Genomic DNA, 21,904 nt, shown 5'->3' with positions numbered 1-21,904 from the left:
ATTGAGGTGGTATCACGTACACGGTGTACACTATAGTCACCATGCTTTTGTGGCAAAGGGAGTGAATGTTAAAGATGGTAGATGGGGTACTGATCAAATGAGCTGCTTTGTCCTGGACTGCATTGTGCTTCTTGAGTATTGTTGGAGTTGCTCTCATCCAAGCAAATGGAGTGTATTCTACTACACTCTTGACTTGTGCTCTGTAGATGATGGACCAGCTCTGGGGAGTTAGGAGGCAAGTTCTTCACCACAGAGTTCATAGCCTTTGATCTGCTCCTATAACCATAATATTCATACGGTCAGTTGTTTCCTGTTATTAGTAATCCCCAGATATTAGGAGATTCAGCAATGTTAATGCCATTGAGTTTCAAGGGGAGATAGTCATTTCTTCTGGTGCAAATGTTACTTGACACTTCTCAGCCCAATTTATTTATTAATTCAGTTGATTCTTAATTAAGAATCTGATCACAACCACAGAACCTAAGTGTTGCTGCTCTGAGAGTTCATAATGGGGGACCTGATAATATGTTGATAATCTGTAGAATGTGGGTAAGAAATTTAAAATGACCCACTTGATCTCCTGTTCTGCCAATGACTCTACAACTCTAAAAGAGGCAGGAGAGTTATGATACTTCTTCTGTTCTGAGTTAAAACAAATGCATTCAAAAGTTTATCAAATTGATATGTTACATGCCCAACAGGGAATAGTGCATTGCTAAATTTGGTTGTGGATGAAGGACATTTCAACACAAGACAAATACTTGCGAAATAGAGACAATCACCCAAGTGCTGTTACACTGAAAATAGAAAGTGGTAAGAAGGTGAACAAGAAATTAACAAATTTCAAACAGACAAAAGCAAAATACTGCAAATACTGGAATCTGAAACAAAAATAATGCTGGAAAATCTCAGCTGGACAGCATCTGTGGGGAGAAAATAGAGCCAATGTTTTGAGCCTAGATGACTCTTCATCAGAGCTGGGAACATAGCAAAAATGTTGATCTAAATGGCACCAGTAATGAAAACTATTCCAAAGTGCTTATAAAGAGTAAATACCAGGAAACCAAGGCAAGGATGGAGTCCAAGTGCAGTTTCATGAAAAGACAGGTGATACTTCACAGAATTAACTGTAACCCAATAATGGATAGGTACTTCCAATTCTTCTCCTTCCTGGTGGCTTCCAACTTCATTACCTAATTTGTATTTACATGTGCTTTTTCCAATGTGTTTAACTCAAAGTGAATGAATCGATTTCTGATGGCTGATAGCAAGTGTTAATTTGGAAAGAATACAGTAAAATTACTGAATTAGCTGCTCCACGATGGTGAGAAGGTAACCAATGACTAATTAAAAATTATTCAATAGGAACACTTATTCAACATCCCACTGAAAACCGGTTAGGGTGTATCCTAGTGTAATTCAACGTGGATCAAGACAAACTATGCAGGAAACAAGTACTTAGAGTTTGGAGCTCATTGATCTGAGCCCGACTGTAACCAATGCATTGCAGCTGTTGAAAGCACTAGAAACCAACGTGGCAACAGCTTTTACTGCTCCAATACATGCATTCAAATAAAGACTGAAAGCTGTTCTGAAGTTGGAGCCTTTACATCAACAAATTCTACCACTCTAACCGGAATCATCCAACTCTATTATAGTCTGGGTACTGTAATACTTTTTGATGCCTTGTGTAGATTTCAACAAGGGAATTCAATTTATACATTCATACACGGTAAGGATTATCTTGTACTTGGTGTAGATTCATGCCACAAAAGCTCTCTTATGTATGAGAATATACAGGCAAAGACTTAAATAGTCTCAACCATTTAGCCAAAATTTCATTCTACAATTAGCCTGCAATCCAAATTTAAATGTTTGATTCCTTTGACTGAATGAGATATGTTGAGTGCAACCTGACAGAATGAATTGAACCAATTAATTGACAAGTTTTGTAAAAGCTAATCAATAATTTTTTCATAACATTGGCTTTTCCTGGGTTGCTTGCCAATTATTTCAGATTGCCCAGGGACCATGTAGTGTTGGGCCAAGTGTTTACAGCACCTACGCGAGGTGCACCTTAAGGTCTTCCATTCTGCACCTGATGAAGCAGCAGTGCTCCAAAAGCTCATGATTCTAAACAAGCCTGTTGGATTTTAACCTGTGTTGCGACTTCTTACTGCACCTGAGGGGCTTAGATCAATTAGATGGTTAATATCTTTTCCCAAGGGGAGGGAAGTCTAAAACTAGAGGGCATGGGTTTAAGGTGAGATATAAAAGGATCCAGAGGGGCAATTCTTTCACAGAGGGTGGTGAGTGTCTAGAACAAGCTGCCAGAGGTAGTAATAGAGGCAGGTACAATTTTCTTTTAAAATGTATTTAGTCAGTTACATGGGTAAGATGGGTATAGAGGGATATGGGCCAAATGCAGGCAATTGGGACTAGCTTAGGGGTTTTAAAAAAAGGCCAGCATGGACAAGTTGGGCCGAAGGGCCTGTTTCCATGCAGTAAACTTCCATGACCTTGATTAGAATGTGCTGTTAAAACAGGAACCTTATGATGACTATTTGAAGTCTTTCAAAGTTTTCAGAAACCAGAATTCAACTAACAAATGTGACTACTCCAACTGGCACTTAGTTGATACGTCTAGTGTGACAGATGACTTCAATTACACAAATGTTTAAATGTGACATGCCTCTTTTCAGGAGACAAGAAGTTTACGTGAAAAATCCATCTAGTCAGAAGATGGGAGCTGACCTGTTTCAAACTACTACCCAACTGCTGTTCCAAAGAGCAGAAACTTATGAATGGGGATAATTATTCTACCAATCCTTGCACATCTTCAAAGGCTCTTTCAGGAATGTTTTATTGCACAAGATGATTGAGAGGAGGAGAAAACTGGTTATAATAGCATAAGATAGTAACACCAACACAACAAAAAATCAATGATATGTCAAATTAAAGAGTGACACACTGTACTTGGAATTATTTTATTTTTTCTTGTAACTTATTTACATTTTAATGAAAATACCAATCTACGATTGTAAATTCACTATTTGTGAACAAAATACCCGAGAACAGGAAAAGAAAAATGATCTCTTCAGACTCCTTTATACACAGTTTGTCTTGAGGAAATGAGTGATCTTCTCTGATATGGTACAAATTATATATTTAAATTTTCACACTGATGAGATCGTTTGAAAGCCTGATCTTCTTTCACACTCACCCCTCCCACTTGTATATCAGCTGTACAAGAAACTCAATCCCAACCAGTATTCCTGGTTCAACTATGTACAACTCATAATTTAACTGTACATCTGAAAAACAAGTCTGCGCTCTTTCAGACAGAATGGCTTTGGCTTAACCTATACCACAAATTTGTGAAAAGTCAAATCACTTTTAAAATGATTGTTTGTGAAGGACTATTTTCAAACCAGTTACAGTGTAGGTAAATCCTGATCTTTAAAAACTGATTTAACCTCTGAAAAGAATAGAAATTAATTTGATTGTCTGAACCAAAATAACTAAAAGTGATTCAATTGGAACAAAAAAAAGCCAGCAGGAATCCAATTAATCTGGTAAAATTCGCTACTGATATTTGTTTATAAGGAACTGCTTGGATTGGAATAGCATTTACATACTTCCTTTCACACTGAAATGTAACAAAGCACTGAACACAGTAAATTGCTTTTGGAAATACAAAGACCTGTGTACAACTGGCATTTGGTATTAAATTTTACTATTCAATGTGAAATTTCATACATTCAATTCTGTAGATGGATCAGATTTACTTTTATCAGAAGATGATAAAATAACCTTCAATATGTGGCAACAGTGGCACTAACAACCTTTCAACATTGTACTTGGTTAAAGCAGTAAGTTTGGGAATATTAGCATTTACACATTCGACTACAATTGCACATCTTCATTTGCCATAAGAGGAATAATAAATTGGAAATAAATCAGATAGGAATTGCAGTCATCCTTTCCTTGCCATAGTGCAACTCTATTACAAATAACACATGACTAGTCCACTTCATAAATGAATTACAAAGCGTTAGTATTCCAGTAACATTTTTTAAAGATAAATGCTTCAGGGTAACTCATCTCCAAAGTGACTCTTCCTTTTCTCCAATAAGTATACCTCCCAGTCCTCGATACATGATGTATTTATACTTGACCACCTTCAGGATTAGCTTTCTGTGCAGTGAGAAATATGTATGCTTTAATATTCCCCACCACCATACCCCCCAAATATTGATTATAGTTTAATCCAATAGAATGCATTACTATGACATCATTGTATTCTCACATTAAGGATTCACAAGGGGGATCAGGATACATCTAGTTCAACTGTTTATGCAAAATAATTTTTGCATTATCTCAGTTGCATTGATCCAATAGTGCAAAAAAATTAAACATAAATACTTGGACACTGCAGGTGCCATACTGTGGTGTGCAGATGGATGCCAGTAATGTAGATATCACAGAATAGTTTCAAAACCTGCATACAAATTTTATTGTACAGAATATTTTTCAATGTTTTCAGGTTTCAATTTTTAAATAAATCATGCATTTAAGGAGATGAAATAGGATGCAAAGTAAAGACAATTAGTGCGCACTCCAATATGGCAAAACAACTGGGGACCCTTCACAACAGTGGGACAATTGAAATATCATCTCAATGTGAAAGCAGAGGGTTCCTATTACAGTCACTTTATTAACAAAGTAAATAAATGACTGTAATCATCAAGCTGATATTGACAGAAATAGAAAACATCCTAATAAAGGTAAGGACCAACTGTGGCATTTGAGGAGATCTTAAATAGGTTTCCTTTCACCCATCAGCTGCAAACGCTTGCATCTGCCTGGGACAAGTAAATATTCATAAAGTGTACAGGTGCATAAAGATAATAAAGGACAACAGGAAGTGTCATGTGGTGGAGCTCTAACATGTAGTGCCAGGATGGTGGAACTAAACTTGTACCTTTAGTCCATTTCGCCCTCTCACCATACTTAAGTTGCCAATTTTATCCATGCCCCTATGGGGCAGAAGGGGAAGGAGTGCTGTAAATGATTCTTTAAAAATAAACATAAATCCAAAATTAATTAATTTGAACAGAATTGGAAAATCGTTCAAAACACTGGCTTTAGAAAAGTGACATGAAGAAAGCAGTGACAATACGTAGGATCCACTGCATTTTCTTTAATTCAGAATGTACTCTAGAGACATGTTCTGTGTATATAACTCTTCTCAGTCTAATATTTACCATTATGTTTTTACAGAATCTTATTTTTAAAAAAAAGTGATTCAAAACATGTTTCTCAGAAACTAAAAGAGTCCTTCAGTCACCAAAGGGTCAATTACCCAAGTTCCCTTTCAAAGGGAATCTTCTGTACACCTAAATACAGTAAGTAAGCTGCAAATTCAATGTTGCACTATAAGTGGTGGCACACAGTAGTTGCAGCATTATTTCCATAGCCATCTTTATGTTGTAAAACTGACTTTGATTCGGCCAAGATGCTGTCAAAGATTTGATTTTGAACAATTTTAAACTATAACCTGAATCAGAAGTGGGTACAGCCCTCTTAAGGGAGAAAACTCCTTTTTGGGCATTGGCCTGCACATGCATGTTTAACAGTACTGTAAACTAAAATTTCTTAAATGTCTCTAGTTACACATTGCAGCCTTCATGCAGCAACTGTATAACAAGAATACCCGGATTTCTGGACTCCCAGAAAGATTTCAACCAACTTTTTCATTGTTTATAAATGCATATTTTGAGACAGCTAGAGTGTATTAATATTGCAAATATATTAATTTCAAAAGACTGTACAAGGCCAAAAACATAGTCTACAATCTCTTTAAAGTGGGCTAGGCAGAATAGGTGGCATTCCTTGCAGAAACAGAACGGATCCTTACAATATCCAAACCACCTTTAATACACCTCAGTACTAAAGCAAGCACTTCAACACAAGTGTATCATAGAATTAGCTTATTAACATTACTGACACAATGGTTCTGTAATGTTCAAATAGTGGATGCTAATGTAATCAACATTGAATAGACCAGTTAATCATGTATTCTGAATAAAATCCAACAATAAAGTGATAAGGAGTCAAGTGTTTACAGAACACAGGTACTATGTTTAACTGCACCATTAATATTACACTGTGGAAAACGTGATTCTATGCTTGAAAACATGCAGTTTGGTGCAAAGGCCTTTGAAGTGACTGCTTTGTGCTTGAAACATGATTGCACTAATGTAATGAAGGGGCCATGAGTAACAAGTGTGTTGAAGTACCAAAGACAGACATGAACTCAAGGTGATAGATTTGTTTTTTTTTTAATTAACTGATATTGGTTGGTGCATTCAGAATTCATGATTAACAACTTTTTTTTTTAAATAAACCAAGAGTTTGCTTGTGTTCAGTAGTCGTCAAGCGTCTCAATTTCGCCCATGTTCAGGCGCTCCGATGAAGCATTTACAGAAAAACCTGTGGGGGGTGGAAAATGTGGCAATAGATTATTTATCTTGACATTGTATCAAACTAGCAAATATATTCTGGCATTTAACTGTTTTTTAAAAACTTGTCATTCCTGCTGTTTGAACTAAACCCAACCTAATTCAGTGATTACCCTTAGGGCAACTTTAATAAAAAGATGCTGAGCATTATTCCAGGATATTTGGAGCCTGTTCTATGCATCATCATTAACAGCCACAGTTAAATCCCCAAGACAAAAGATTATTTAAATTCTTCATCTGTAATAATATAAATATCAAGATTTTTAAAATACATCTGAAGTAGGTTGGTGTCACCTTAATAGTCTATGAAACAGTGGTGTTCTGTTGGTGTGACTGGGTACTTCATAGAATCATAGAAACCCTACAGTACAGAAAGAGGCCATTTGGCCCATTGATTCTGCACCGACCACAATCCCACCCAGCCCTACCCCCCATATCCACCCACTAATCCCTCTAACCTATGTATCTCAGGACACCTAGGGCAATTTTTAGTATGGCCAATCAACCTAACCCGCACATCTTTGGACTGTGGGAGAAAACCGAAGCACCCAGAGGGAACCCATGCTGACACGAGGAGAATGTGCAAACTCCAAACAGACAGTGACCCAAGCTGACAATCGAACACAGGTCTCTGGAGCTGTGAAGCAGCAGTGCTAACCACTGTGCCGCCCACAGTGGCCCACCTGAAAGATTGTATGGAAGTTTGAACACACATGGAATTCCACGGCAGAGGAATACAAGGAGGAAAGGCTGAAATCCTAATGAATCCTAATTGTAGGCGTCCGTGAGAATGATTCCAAGTGTGCTCTCTGAGTGTGGAGTTTGGAAACCCCCTTGTGAACGCCAAAGTTCCAGTGAGAACAGTAGACTTCTGGTAGACTTCATGGTAGGCTTCTGCAGAAAATGCAGATGTATGGGATTGGGGGTGATCTAGGTAATTGGATCAGGAATTGGCTAGCAGATAGGAGACAGAGGGTGGTGGTTGATGGTAAATATTCGTCATGGAGTTCGGTTACGAGTGGTGTGCCTCAGGGATCTGTTTTGGGGCCACTGCTGTTTGTAATTTTTATTAATGATCTGGATGAGGGTATAGTTGGGTGGATTAGTAAGTTTGCTGATGACACCAAAGTCGGAGGTGTGGTAGATTGTGAGGAAGGGTGTCATAGTTTGCAGGGTGACTTAGAAAGGTTGCAGAGCTGGGCCGCGAGGTGGCGGATGGAGTTTAATGTGGAGAAGTGTGAGGTAATTCATTTCGGTAGGAATAACAGATGTGTTGAGTATAGGGCTAACGGGAGGACTTTGAATAGTGTGGAGGAGCAGAGGGATCTAGGTGTATGTGTACATAGATCCCTGAAAGTTGGGAATCAAGTAGATAAGGTTGTTAAGAAGGCATACGGTGTCTTGGCGTTTATTGGTAGGGGGATTGAATTTAGGAGTCGCAGCGTCATGATGCAACTGTACACAACTCTGGTGCGGCCGCACTTGGAGCATTGTGTGCAGTTCTGGTCCCCACATTACAGGAAGGATGTAGAGGCTTTGGAGAGGGTGCAGAGGAGGTTTACCAGGATGTTGCCTGGTATGGAGGGGAGATCCTATGAGGAGAGACTGAGAGATTTGGGGTTGTTTTCGCTGGAAAGAAGGCGGCTAAGAGGGGACCTTATTGAAACATATAAGATGATTAGAGGTTTAGACAGGGTAGATAGTGATAGCCTTTTTCCTAGGATGGAGAAAGCTAGCACGAGGGGGCACGACTTTAAATTAAGGGGGGGTAGTTATAGGACTGATGTCAGGGGTAGGTTCTTTACCCAGAGGGTGGTGAGGGACTGGAATGCCCTGCCAGCTGCAGTTGTAAATGCGCCTAGTTTGGGGGCATTTAAGAGATCTGTGGATAGGTTTATGGACGAAATGGGATTGGTTTAGATCAGTGGGTTAGTGTTGTTTTTTTTTTAAAAGCTGGTCGGCGCAACATCGTGGGCCGAAGGGCCTGTTCTGCGCTGTAATGTTCTATGTTCTAGACTCTCAGGTACAAGCATCTGGAGGACAGGGTGGGGTGAGTGAATGAAAAATCCACAGAAGTTGCACTGGTTGGCATCTGTCACTTGGTTTCTGAATGTGGGGCTTCAAACCACATTTCACCTATTGGTTTAAAATGGATTGTGTTCTTACTGAGAACATTAGAATACAAGGTAAATTGTGTAATCCTTATAAATTTGCATACACTTTTGGCGTAGCGCATTTATAGCTAATCTTTCACTGTTTAATAAACATTTTATTAGTTCTTGGAAGTTTATCGGTGGTCTTGTGACTCTGTTCATTCATGTTTCTAACAAAGTTACAATAAACTGAGCCAGCTCCTGTTCTGAGTCCTGACTGGGTCCAGTAGTAACATCAGATGGGATTGTAAAGGTACTCAATGACATCTCACTTTTGTTTGGATCGGCAAGGCACCTGGCAGATGGAGACGAAGCTACCAAAACATTTAAGAGTGTTTGTCTGCCCAGTACGGCTATCACACTTTCACCCGATACAGATACTGTACACACCACCGGCTCAAGTTTAGAGTATTCAGATATTGGTTGGTTAATAAGATCACTGCTGAAGTTTCATCAGTTTAAACTGTACAGTACAAGTGGGAATCTGGTAAGCTTTAACTGCTTAGTCAGTAATGACATGCCACCTTCCACAGTAGTGGCTCGCAGGATCACCGGAAAGAGCAGAAATAACCCCAGCCCCCATTACTAACTCTATTTTTCCAGGTACAATTCATGAGTCAAACAAGTGGTCTGATCTATCGTGAACGGTGTTGTGGAATATGAGTGATTCAGTATGTGCTGTAAGTTAGCATATGCTTTGTGCAATTAAGAACAACGTAAAGGCTGAAGTTGACAAGCAGAGAGGAAGTGATGGCCTACTGCTGTTATTCACAGACTATTAGTCCAGAAACTCAGCTAATGTTCTGGGGATCCGGATTCAAATCCTGCCATGGTAGATGGGGGAATTTGAATTCAATAAAAAAACTTGGAATTAAGAATTTACTAATGACCATAAAACCCTTGTCACTTGTCAGAGAAACCTATCTAGTTCACTAAGGTCCTTCAGGGAAGGAAATCTCCTGTCCTTACTTGATCTCGCCTACATGCAACTCCAAAGCCACGGCAATGTGGTTTACTCTCAACTGACCTCTGAAATGGCCCAGCAAGCCACTCAGTTTCAAGGGCAACTAAGGAAGGATGGGCAATTAATGCTGGTCAGCCAGTGTTCCATGAATGAATTAAAAAAATCCATAAATTAAATTTGTGCTTATTGAAATGGTGATGTTACTTGGTTCATTTGTTAAATTCTGGGCCAATCTATCATTCAAATGCAGAGTTATGAACTTCAGATCTCATCATTTAAAATGCCAATGCATTCAGGGTAAAGTTAGTTCAAAAATTCAAGACGTATCTGTGGCAGATCAGAATGAAATACATGTTATTTTCTGGCTATTGAAGCCTTTTCCATACTCTGCACCTCTCACTTCACAATTGAAAATGGTGCAAAGAAGCAACTTCAGTAACAGCTGATTCAAAGAAAGTACCATCGAGCAACCATTGGCTTATGAGTCAAGATACTCTGCTCAGATCTAGATATCATGAAAAATTTGTAAGCTAAATATACCAGAATATTATCTGTGAATTTAGTTTCTAATATGACTGAAAACTGCACACAAACCTAAAATGCTGGGATCAGCACGTATCATCTTCTGTTTTTTCTTCCTTTTCCCAGACTGGACAGATTCAAAGTTAGACTGCTGATTTCTGCTATGATTTGATGGGTATATGGACTGAAGACCTGTTTGATTTACTGTCCATGTTGAATCCTAAAGCATACAAACATGCCAACATCACAATAAATATGAAAACTGATTTTAGACAGTAACAAGTTATTGATAGTTATTAGCAATGACACATTTGATTTCTTTATTATTTTCCCCTTTGAGGAGTGTGGTTTGATTTTTGGAACTTATTTTCTATTTCAAAAAGTTCACAATTTCTTTTTAACCAACCTTCTGCTTCCATTCTTTTCTATCTGAAGACATTAACAAGTGGAAAATTACAGGTTTAACAGTATTAAAGAGAATTTTTTTTCACTGCTGCCAAAATAAATGCTGACTGCAGTGAAAAGGAGGAAAGAGACACTTCTGACAAAATGTTTTAACTCGTAAAATTATGCTTGCAGTTAGTGGTATTTTGTTAATTTTACAATCAACTATTATTTTACACTACAAACAATAAAATCCTGAGAAGTTACTATAATGAAAATTTAGTTTTATCAACCTCAAGAGAAGAAACAAAGTACAACATGTATTTATCATATAGCTTTTCATGATTCTGGGACATCTCAAAATTTTTTACAGTTAATTAAGTACTTTTGAAGTAGTCACTGCCAGTTTGTTGGTAACACAACAGCCAAATTGTACACATCAAGCTCCCACAAACAACAAGTGATAATTTTGGGGGAACTGGGAATGGAGTTCCCTGATAAGTGAGAGATTATTAAAATTGGTAGGACAAACTTGAATGCGGATTACAGGGTCAATGGCAGGGTTCTAAGGAATGTGGAGGAACAGAGAGATCTTGGGGTTCATATCCACAAATCTCTGAAGGTTGCCACTCAAGGGGACACAGCCGTGAAGAAGGCTTATAGTATGTTAGCGTTTTTTAACAGGGGGTTTGAGTTTAAGAGCTGTGGGGTTATGCTGCAACTATATCGGACATTGGCGAGACCACATTTGGAATATTGTGTTCAGTTCTGTTCACCTCATCATGAGGAGGATGTGGAAGCATTGGAGAGAGTGCAGAGGAGATTTACCAGGATGCTGCCTGGTTTGGAGGAAAGGCTGAGAGAGCTAGGGCTTTTCTCTTTGGAGCGGAGCAGGATGAGAGGCGACTTAATAGAGATTTATAAGATGATGAGAGGGATTGATACAGTGGACGTGCAGAGACTATTTCCTCGAGTGGATGTAGTTATTACTAGGGGGCATAACTACAAAGGTTCATGGTGGGAGATATAGGAGGGATGTCCGAGGTAGATTCTTCACCCAGAGAGTGGCTGGGGTGGGGAATAGACTGCCTGCTGTGATAGTGAAGTCAGACACTGAACTTTCAAGCGGTTATTGGATAGGCACACGGAGCATTCCAGAATTATAGGGAAAGGATAGTTTGATCTCGGGATCGAACATAGCTCGGCACAACATTGAGGGCCGAAGGGCCTGTACTTTGCTATAATGTTCTATGGGAGCCAAGCTACATTAAAAAGGACAGGAATGCTGCTGAAAGGGAATACAGATGATGATACAGATAGTAAGTGTGAATAAACTGAAGATTGAGAATGAAGACCAACTAGGAATGCGTTGGAATAGTCAAGTATAAAGGTAACAAAGGCATAAATGAAGGTTTTAGCAACATTAACTGAGAAGAGGATGAAGTCGGCTGATGTTAGAAATAGAACTAGGGATTCCTAAGTGATGGCATAAATAAGGTTAGATGTTCATCTTGGGATTGAATGCATCACCAACACTGCAAACAGACTGGCTTAATCTCAGACTGTTGCCATAGTGAGTCATGCAGTCAGTAGTTAGGACATAGCGTTTGGAAAAGGGATCAAAAGCAATGGCTTCAGTCTTCTCAATATTTAACTGGAGGAAATTTATGCTTGTCTAATACAGGAATACGGGTGGAAGCTGATCATAGATCTGCAGCAGATGTCACCAACGGACAACATATGCATGAGAAAGAGCAGAAAAGCCAAGGGTAGCTCCTTGGATAACTCTAGAGATAAGAATATGGGGACAAGAAGATCCCATTGTTGAAGATACTCTGGTTGCAAAACATTGACGAGTTCCACCATGTTGGACAAAGGTGGTGAGATATTGGTGGAAAATGGTGTGATCAAACAAGTACATAGCTGAAGCTATTTGAGGAATTGCTGAAAAAAATGCTGCTGAAATTTTTTGTCTTACATTCATCAGGACAGATGCAAGAATATCAAATTTCAAAGGGAACAGCAATTTATACTGCATGAAAAAAGGGGTAGACAATGAGCAGTGGCAGCATGGACAAGTTAGGCCAAAGGGCCTGTTTCCATGCTGTAAAACTCTGACTCAATAGGTACTGGATGGTTGGCAAGTTAACTCTGACTGGTTAAGACATTGTGTGGAGATGCTGGCATTGGACTGGGGTGAACACAGCTTGTGAGTTTACTATCAAATAAATTGGTTGGACTTAAACCTGGTGTTGTCAGACTTCTTATCGTGGTTAAGACATTGCCATGGCAATTGCAGCAGGGAGTTATTGCCCCCATGCTTTTGTTTATTCGAAAAAGGTACAATATCAGGATATATTCCATTTGCCTGCAGAGGCCAGGTCTCTGCACGAACATACATATATTCTTAAATTGGTCGTCAGTGTAATCCCTAGCACACTTGGGACTGTTCAGCAAGTGATGCGCAATCACGGAATCACAGCTAACTTTAGATTTGTATACTTTCAAACACAGGTTGGTTGAGTACAATCAATAATTTACCTATTGAAAACAACCAAAAGGACATACAGTTTGATACGATCCACCTATCGCAGGGATATAAAACCCATGTACCTGGCATCACACCAGTACTGAAATTGACATACTACATTACTCAGTTGCATGAAAGATTTTTTTTAGTGTAATGGCAAAATTCTGTTAGTGAATCTAAATATGTGCACTAAGAATTCCATTAAGTGTGCTAAGTATTACACTAACAACCGATTTAAGATAATCAAGTCAGGCTTGCAACATAGTTCACTTACACTTCCTAAAAGTTACATATCGTCATAAGCAGAAATCTGCCGGTAAAAAGAATATGTCCAGATATTGCACCTTTTTTGAACATACTAAATCATGGATGACAATTGCTCCCTGGTATATTCACCATGGCAATGTGTCTCAGAGTCAACTTTCCCATGCAGTGTAAATTCTTGCTCCCTTTAAAATTTGACTTTCTTTCGTCTGTCCTGATGAGTGCAAAACAAAAACATTCTGACAGCACATCTCTTTCTTTCAGCAGTACTAAAGGTCTGTGCTATCAACCAACCATTTACATTTGAGGAAGGTACTGTAGAGTAATTGCATTGTATGCTGTTAGAAAACATCAGCTGTTAGAGAGAGGAAAGAAAGGATATCTAGGATTGGAATGTGATCTTGATCAATTGGGCCAGTGGGCTGACGAACGGCAGATGGAGTTTAATTTAGATAAAAGCGAGGTGATGCATTTTGGTAGACTGAACCATAGCAAGAGTTACTCAGTTAATGGTAGGGCGTTGGGGAGAGTTATAAAACAAAGAGATCTAGGGGTACAGGTTCATAGCTCCTAGAAAGTGGAGTCACAGATAGACATAGCGGTGAAGACGACATTCGGCATGCTTGGTTTCATTGGTTAGAATATTGAATACAGGAGTTGGGATGTCTTGTTGAAGTTGTACAAGATAAGGCCACACCTGGAATACTGTGTGCAATTCTGGTCACTCTGTTATATAAATGATATTATTAAACTAGAAAGGGTGCAGAAAAGATATTCTGGGATGCTACTAGGACCTAATGGTTTGAATTATAAAGAGATGTTAGATAAATGGGGACATTTTTCCTCTGGAGCACAGGAGGCTTGGGGTGATCTTACAGATATCTATAAAATAATGAGGGGCATTGATGAGCTATTTAGTCAACAGCTTTTCCGAAAGGTAGGGAGTCTAAAGCTAGAGCACATAGGTTTAAGGTGAGTGGGGAGAGATAGAAAAGGGTCCAGAGGGGCAATTTTTTTCACACAGAGGATGGAGGGTGTCTGGAACAAGCTGCCAGAGGTGGTAGTAGAGGCGGGTACAATCTTATCTTTTAAAAAGCGTTTAGTTACATGGGTAAGATGGGTATAGAGGGATATGGGCCAAAAGTGGGCAATTGGAACTAGCTTAGCGATTAAAAGAAGGGCCAAAGGGCATGTTTCCATGCTGTAAACCCTCTATGACTCTGAGTTGAGAGGGATAGATAGATACAACAAGATTGAGAGAGAAAAAAAACCATGGAAAATTAACGGATGGACTTCTATAACAAAATAGAGGTCATGAATTTGCAGTTCTTCTTAGTTAAGGTGAAGAGTGAGGAGCTTAAGATTACTATTGGTCCTCAGCATAATCCTGGAACTAGTGAGCTGGTTTTGGCCAAGATTAACAAAACCTGGTGATAAGTAATGTAGCCCAGCCAATTTGAATGACATGTGACTTTGGCAGTTGTACAGGAGATATACACAAGTCTATAGTCACAAGTCACAAGAAATACACAAGGACTGATGGTAGTGAAGGCGAGGTATCATGCATGTATAATTAAAGCCCCATCACAGTACAATGTTCAAATAGCAATGAATGCTGTGCCTATATCTGTGCCGGTTGCCTTAGTAGGGTGTTACATAATACTGAAAAGTAGACTTCTATGTAGTCATAATAACCCATACAATTTTAAATTCAATATTTTAGTGTATTTATTATTGTCACAAATAGGCTTACATTAACACTGCAACGAAGTTGTGAAAATCACCTAGTCGGGTTCACTGAGGTAGAATTTAGCATGGCTAATGCACCTAACCAACACGACTTTTGGACTGCGGGAGGAAACCGGAGCACCGGGAGGAAACCCATGCATACACTGGGAAGATGTGCAGACCCCCACACAGATAGTGACCCAAGCCGGAAATTGAATCCTTTAAACACTAACCTGTTGCGGTTGTATGTGCTGCTGTTGCTGTTGTTGGCGCTGCTGATTGGCTCTCTGTTTGGCACGTCGTTCTAGAAACTGTTTTGCAAATTCCTTTGTTTCTGGGGTGTCACCAAGGTAAGCTCTGACATAGTCATGGACTTCATAAGGAGAGTCAACTTCTTTCAAAAATGAGACAAATGTAGGGACTAAGGAACAAAAGCATCAAATTTTCAGTTGGCCTTCAGACAAAATGGGAGTTTATTTCTGCACAAATACTGTATCAACAATACCATCTTGAAATCTTTAAGGGACCTATATTCTATCTTGATCATCTTTTGGCAGAAGAGGAGGCTCCATATTATTTTTAATAATCTTTAGGTTCAACATATTCAGCATCAATTCTTTTCTGATGCTCAAGAATTATTTTGGGCAATATTTAAATATACTGACAAATAGCTATACTTCAAACGTTCAAATGGTCTTTGAAAACAGAGGGACAATATCTAGATTTGAAAACTGTCAGAAATAAGGGAACAGGAATTAGATTAACAATCCAAAACTGTAAAGCAGTTAACCTATCAGCTCTTAATTTTTGTTCCAAGAAAGATGAGCTGTTATATTAAGTAAGTGTATGCCTAACTCAAAGGATTCAAGAATACAGAAAATAACAGGTCTGTCCCAGAAAGCAGTTTCTAATAGTTAGTCACGCACTCCATGTACCACATCTAGATTGTACCTTTATAATTATTTTTTGACTTAGTGTTTATAAGGGAAGAATATAACTTCAATTGATAACTTTACCATTAGTGCTTGTGGCTTTACGCACAAAGACAGAGTTTGCAATTCTTGAAATTGCTTCAGCTGTGGAGGTGCAGAGTAGTAAATAAGGAATTGTACAGTGCACAATTAAATTTTACTCAGAGTTGCTCAAGTCATTAGACAGAAAGAGAAAGTGAAAACATCCTGACAAAATACTAGATGGTTGCTGCATAGATGTAACAGATTTTCAAATATGATAACGTTATTGCCTATTTGGACAATAATAGAACTTTTCAACTGTTCCATAGAGAAGGGCAGTTACCTTTGGTGCTTCTACCACACGGCTGTCATTAAGCTATTTTACAATATAAGTTTGTGTACTAGAGACTCCACATTTCCAGGTTACAAAAACAATTTCAATGTTTAAGAAGTGCAAAAGTTATTTATGCAAACTGTTTCTTACCATCCAAATTGTTGGCTGTGTTGAGAACATGTAACATCTGTTCACACCATAAGGTAAACCCATCATGTGCCTTGTTCACACCCTGAAACAACTTCATAAGCTTTTCTTCCTCTTCAGCCTTTTTATTTGCTTTGTTCTGAACTCCATGCGACTTTCTGAAAGAGGACCATTTTGGTTTGTATTAAATTTTGCGCTAAGAAATTATGGGCTGGATTTTACAGGGCACCATATTTCCTGACCCCAACCAAAAAAGTCAGTAGGTAACGTGCTCACCAAAAAGCCGGCTGCCTCATAGCACTTTATGCTGGAAACAATGTTAACTGCCCGAGATCGAGATTTTCACCCCCATCTGGGTGCAAGTTCTGTTTTGTGCTGCTCAGCAGCTTGGTAATCCTAGCAGCACTAAGTTCCAGCTGTGGTCACTGCAGGGATTACAGTGCCTTTAGTTAATTCAAAGTTAATCAACGATATAGGGCAGGGCTTGGCTGGCACACCCCAGTGAGAAAAAGCGAGAGGGGGAGGGGAATTGGATTTCAGATGCTGGTGGGAGGGTTAAAGGAGAACACGACCTTGGGTGGAAATGAGGATGTCCCTAATAAGCACAGGGGACCTGCAAAAAGAGGACAACCCATCCCCGCCTTGCCTGACATTAGTCCACACAGCTAAATCTGCTGGGCTACCCACCTGGCATGGAAGCCCGCCTGCTGTGGGTAACATAGCAGCAAAGGCGAAATGAGGTCCATAAGTGATCATTTAGTGGAAGCTTAAGGACCTCAACTGGCCCATGGTGAGTGAGTGGCTTGACATCTCCCCCTCCCAGGTCAGAGGTGGACAGGAAGGAGGTGGATTGCCCACACAATGTACTTTATTAGCCCCCATCTCCGTCAAATATTGACTATTTTAAACAGTAGTTGTGGTTTTCTTCAGGGGGTGGGGATGTCCAATCGACTGCTTTAACAGCAATGGAATATTAAAAATGGCATTAATGAAGTGCTTCTGTTGTTTCCATGCAAGTTTTGGTAGCCAAGAGTTGACAATGATTTTATTACCACCAGAGACAGATGGATTAGAAAGGAGCAGAACTGGCAGCTTCATTCCAAGGTATGAAATCGTTAAATGAAATGAAGGAGGTTTTTTTAAATTCATTCATGGGACATAAGTGTCACTGGCTGGCCAGCATTTATTGCCCATTCCGAGTTGCCCACAGGCAGTTGAAAGGCAATCATATTTCTATGGGTCTGAAGTTGCATGTAGGCCAGACCAGGTAAGGATGGCAGATTTCCTTTCCTAAAGGATATTAGTGAACCAGGTGTTTTTTTTCTGACAATTGCCAATGGTTTCATGGTCATCAGTAGATTCTTAATTCCAGCTATTATTTACTGAACTCAAATTCCACCATCTGCTGTGGCAGGATTCATCCCCAGAACATTAGCTGAGTTTCAGGATCAACAGTCTAGTGATAATACCATTGCCTCCCCTAAGAGGAGGTAGTGTCGCAATATTGATCAAGGAGTCAATTACTGCAGTGAGGAGGGTGATATCTTGGCAGGCTCCTCAATTGAAGCCATATGGGTTTCACCTAAAAACACAAAGGAGGTAATCACATTACTGGGAATGTACAATAAATCCCCAAAACAGTCAGGGAGAGATAGATGAGCAAATATGTAGGCAAATCTCAAACGTAAAAACAATTGGGTAACAGCAGGGGATTTCAATTTCCACAATATTAATTGGGATGAGCAAAGCGTGAAAGGCTTAGAAAGGCTGAATTCTTAAAACGCAGCCAGGGGAGCTTTTTGAGTTAGCACATAGAAAGTTTATAGTACACCCCTTCTTGTTTGTTACCCCCATGAAAAATATGTTTGAAGTAACTCATGGCTCACCAGTTGCAATTTAAAAAAACAATATGAAGGTCCTGTGCCCATATTCGGTCTTTTTGGCAAAAGGAAATACAGTGTTAGAGAAACAATACTGAGTACCACAAGAAAAAGACTTGTGACCCTTCTACCAACAGCAACAGAGTTTTTAAATGGACTCCTATTACAAACTTCCTAAGCCCGAAATTGGGTGCAATGCCTTATCGTGTCAGCTTGGAACTTGTTTGTCTCTTTTGTCGGTTCCATGAATTGGATTCAATTTGAATTTGGTTTTTGGAGGAAGCAAGGATTGGACTTGGGTCTGCCTGGACTATTCTGGCTTTGCAACTTTAAAAATGGAATAAAAATTTAAAAGCACCCGACTAGATTGAGGTAAATTATTAGTGTGTGTACACTAATGTTGCTGACTGACTTCCAATATTAAGTTAAAATAAAAAAAAGTCCCAAAGCCCACTTTGTGACTGCTAGCTCAAGCCCATGGAAAGCTATTCCTCTCTGCAAGATTTTACAAAATGTTATCTGTTTTTTGCACAAGTTGGAGTGGATTTTGTTTTCTGAAAACAACTCTATCTGAAAGACTTTTTCAGTATTCAAATTATGTTACAGTACAATATTATTATCAGGAATTATCTTGAGATTAAAATAATTTGATCTCTTACCCAGGATTAGAATTGTTTTTGTTACTTTTGGAGGTCTGGTTTCTTGCTGGGGGCCCCACTTCTTTCACAGCCTCATCCCAGAAGCCCACATTTGTGTTCTTGTTATCTGGAGCACCCCAGACACTGCTTATGTCTGTTCCCCACTGGTTGGTAGGACTGGTGTTTACTGAGCCCCATACAGAAGTAGTGCTAACTGGCAAACTGGAATGCTAAATAAAACAAGCACAAAATATCAAATAATATCAAATGCAAAATACCTTTAAAAATTATATTGCAAAACACAACAGTCAATGCAGTTTGGTGTCTGAAGCCTCATTAAATGGCACATTCAACATAGACTTTTTTTTAAGAAAAAGTTTTCAGTCTGGTAACTTTAACAGGCTAGTAAAAATCATGTTGCATACAATCAATTAACATTACAAACAGTTTATGTCACACCAATTGACATTGATAACTTATTTAAACTTTTAAAAAATGGGCATGGGTCATGAAAACTCAACTTTTCACACAAAATAAGCTGATATCGATGGAGTGTCATACAATTTACATGATAGCAAGAAACCTACTTCCACAAGTCTGATACAAGTATTACCTTGTTTAATATGCTACGCTCAACATCAAACTTTTTTCAGAAAAAGTTATCTTTATGTCCAGTAGTTCAAACAGGCTAACATAACTCATAATACAAACCAAAAGGAAAATGCTGACATGAATTAATCATAGGCTGAAGATACAGCATCACCATCATTTAACTGGCCAAAGTAATTATTGCTGCTAAAACTTGCTACAACCAATTTCAGGATTCCATTGAGTGAAGAGAGCTGCAGATTAACCTAACCCTTCACAGCACCAGACTCCATGCCCCTGTAACTGTGAGAAACTTTGAAACCAATCAGGGCAGAATGACTTTATTCCAATCAACCATGAAGAATTTTCATCTCTGGTTGGAAGGGATGTTTTGATCTTGATACAACGCCTCCCTCACTGACATTTCAAAAACCTTAAGACAAATTACACGGTGAAACAGAGGGAAGGTTCAACGTACCACCCTCCTCGAGAGGAATTATGGTACATGATTAGCGAGAATCTTTGCCACCACTCCTCCAAACTTGGAGCACATCCTCAGAACTGAGGAACTACAGGATTTGGAAGGGAGAAGAAAGCTAGTTCACTAGAACTTTTCCTACTTCCACTAAAAGGGATGGGAATGATTTTATCTAACTTCATCCAACTGCATTCCCCTTTCTGGCCTCTATTTCAATTCTATATACCCAAAAAGGGATATAACTACCCCATCTTTGAAGGGAGGAAGGAGAGGGGGAAGAATTGAGTTTTAGACATGGGAGGAACCTGCATTTATCCCTTAGTGCCCATATGGGGTGACAAGAAACACATCAATTAATACATTTTTTTATATTATGTCCCACAAATTGTTGGAAAGCTTGTTAAATTATTTTGCAACAAAAGTGTAAAATGAAATGTTGCCAAATTTCATAGTAACCACACCATGGCCAAATTTCATAACAGTGCACAGACATATACATAAATAGAAAGAAAACACAATGTAATGCCAAGCAGGTTCAGCAAGAATATAATCTGCACTAATGATTTTCTACAGTTCCAGTTTCTACCCAGGGAGTATCAGTCACCTTTTTCAATAATTGCTTTAAATGAGCTCTCATTCTTTTGCACTGGCGACAATGAGTACATCTGTTGATTTTTTTTTGGAACAGTTTTTTTCCCCTCACTTCACTGGTTTTGGTGATATACATTGAAGGTGATTTGCACTAAATACAATCCAGATTTTTTCTTTTGTTTCATATTTCCAGCATCCGCAGAATTTTGCTTTCACAATTATTAATTTAGCTTGTTGTTAAAATGAGCCACTAGGACAATGTAGTCCTTCACACACATTTGAGACATTCACTAACAGACATGCAATTGATATTGGATGGTAAAGTAATATGTACTGTTTCACTTAGCAACAGGTATATTAATTGAACAGCCTATTCTGATCCAGGGATTAATTCAGCCTGACAGCAACACGTTAACCACCAGGGATTATAATTATTATTGGGTCAAAGAAGGCAACTGTCACATTTCTCTCCAGCCTCCTTTCATTGTCTTACCAAGCTCATTTTGTCCCCAGATCCAACCCCTATTCTGGATCCACTGTTCAATTGAATACTGACCACGAATATTTCCTTGCTGACCCTCACTGCTAGACAACATTGTAAACAATTCCCAAATCTCAGGTACTTCCAGTTTTCTATCAAAATAATCAGCATCCAATTATTCATCCTGACACTACAACAGGATTTGCTTTATCTAGGAATATTGGCTAAGGAAGGAAGGAAGGAACTGGAAATATTGTTTTATAATCCAGAAGCCACTGGATTTGGGAAATTAATTATGGATATCCTTTGAAACAGTTTTAAAGTTTATTTATTAGTCACAAGTAAGGCTTACTTAACACTGCAATGAGGTTACCGTGAAATTCTTCATGTAACAGCCTAAGTTCCTTCAAAGGATTGAAAATAATCCTAAATTTGTTAACTGATTTGTAAATCCCAGCCTGAAAAGAAATTTAAGTCAGGATGGTACATGGCTTGGAGGGGAACTTGCAGGTGGTAACGTTCCCATGTATCTGCTGCCCTTGCCCTTCTAAGTGGCACAGACCACACGTTTGGAATGTGTTGTGAAAGAAGACTGAGTTGGGGGGTGTGTGTATGTGTGCGTGCACGTGTCGGCAGAGAGAAGAGAAGCAACTGATGGAGTTGCTCTGAGGAGTTAAGTGCGAGGTGATTCATTTTGGTAGGACAAACTTGAATGCGGTTTACAGGATTAATGGCAGGGTTCTGA

The 21,904-nt window shown here is 39.0% G+C and overlaps 1 protein-coding gene across 1 annotated transcript in view; it reads right to left on the bottom strand.

Moving 5' to 3' along the window:
• Positions 1–5,207: 5,207 nt before the first annotated feature.
• Positions 5,208–21,904, bottom strand: part of gigyf2 (GRB10 interacting GYF protein 2) — a 148,975-nt gene continuing 132,278 nt past the window's right edge. The window contains exons 27-31 of the mRNA XM_080185567.1: positions 19,043–19,251; positions 16,507–16,661; positions 15,303–15,490; positions 10,236–10,383; positions 5,208–6,495 (exon numbers count right to left, since the gene is read on the bottom strand). Coding sequence (XP_080041693.1) covers positions 6,428–6,495; positions 10,236–10,383; positions 15,303–15,490; positions 16,507–16,661; positions 19,043–19,251 — 768 coding nt within the window. The 3' untranslated portion in view covers positions 5,208–6,427. The remainder of the gene's footprint in view (positions 6,496–10,235; positions 10,384–15,302; positions 15,491–16,506; positions 16,662–19,042; positions 19,252–21,904) is intronic.

The sequence above is a fragment of the Carcharhinus amblyrhynchos genome, chromosome 3, assembly GCF_965287045.1.
Source record: "Carcharhinus amblyrhynchos chromosome 3, sCarAmb.v2.hapA, whole genome shotgun sequence".
NCBI classification, from domain to species: Eukaryota; Metazoa; Chordata; class Chondrichthyes; order Carcharhiniformes; family Carcharhinidae; genus Carcharhinus; species Carcharhinus amblyrhynchos.
The sequence above is the reverse complement of the archived record's forward strand: the minus strand, read 5'-3'. Positions and strand labels throughout refer to the sequence as shown.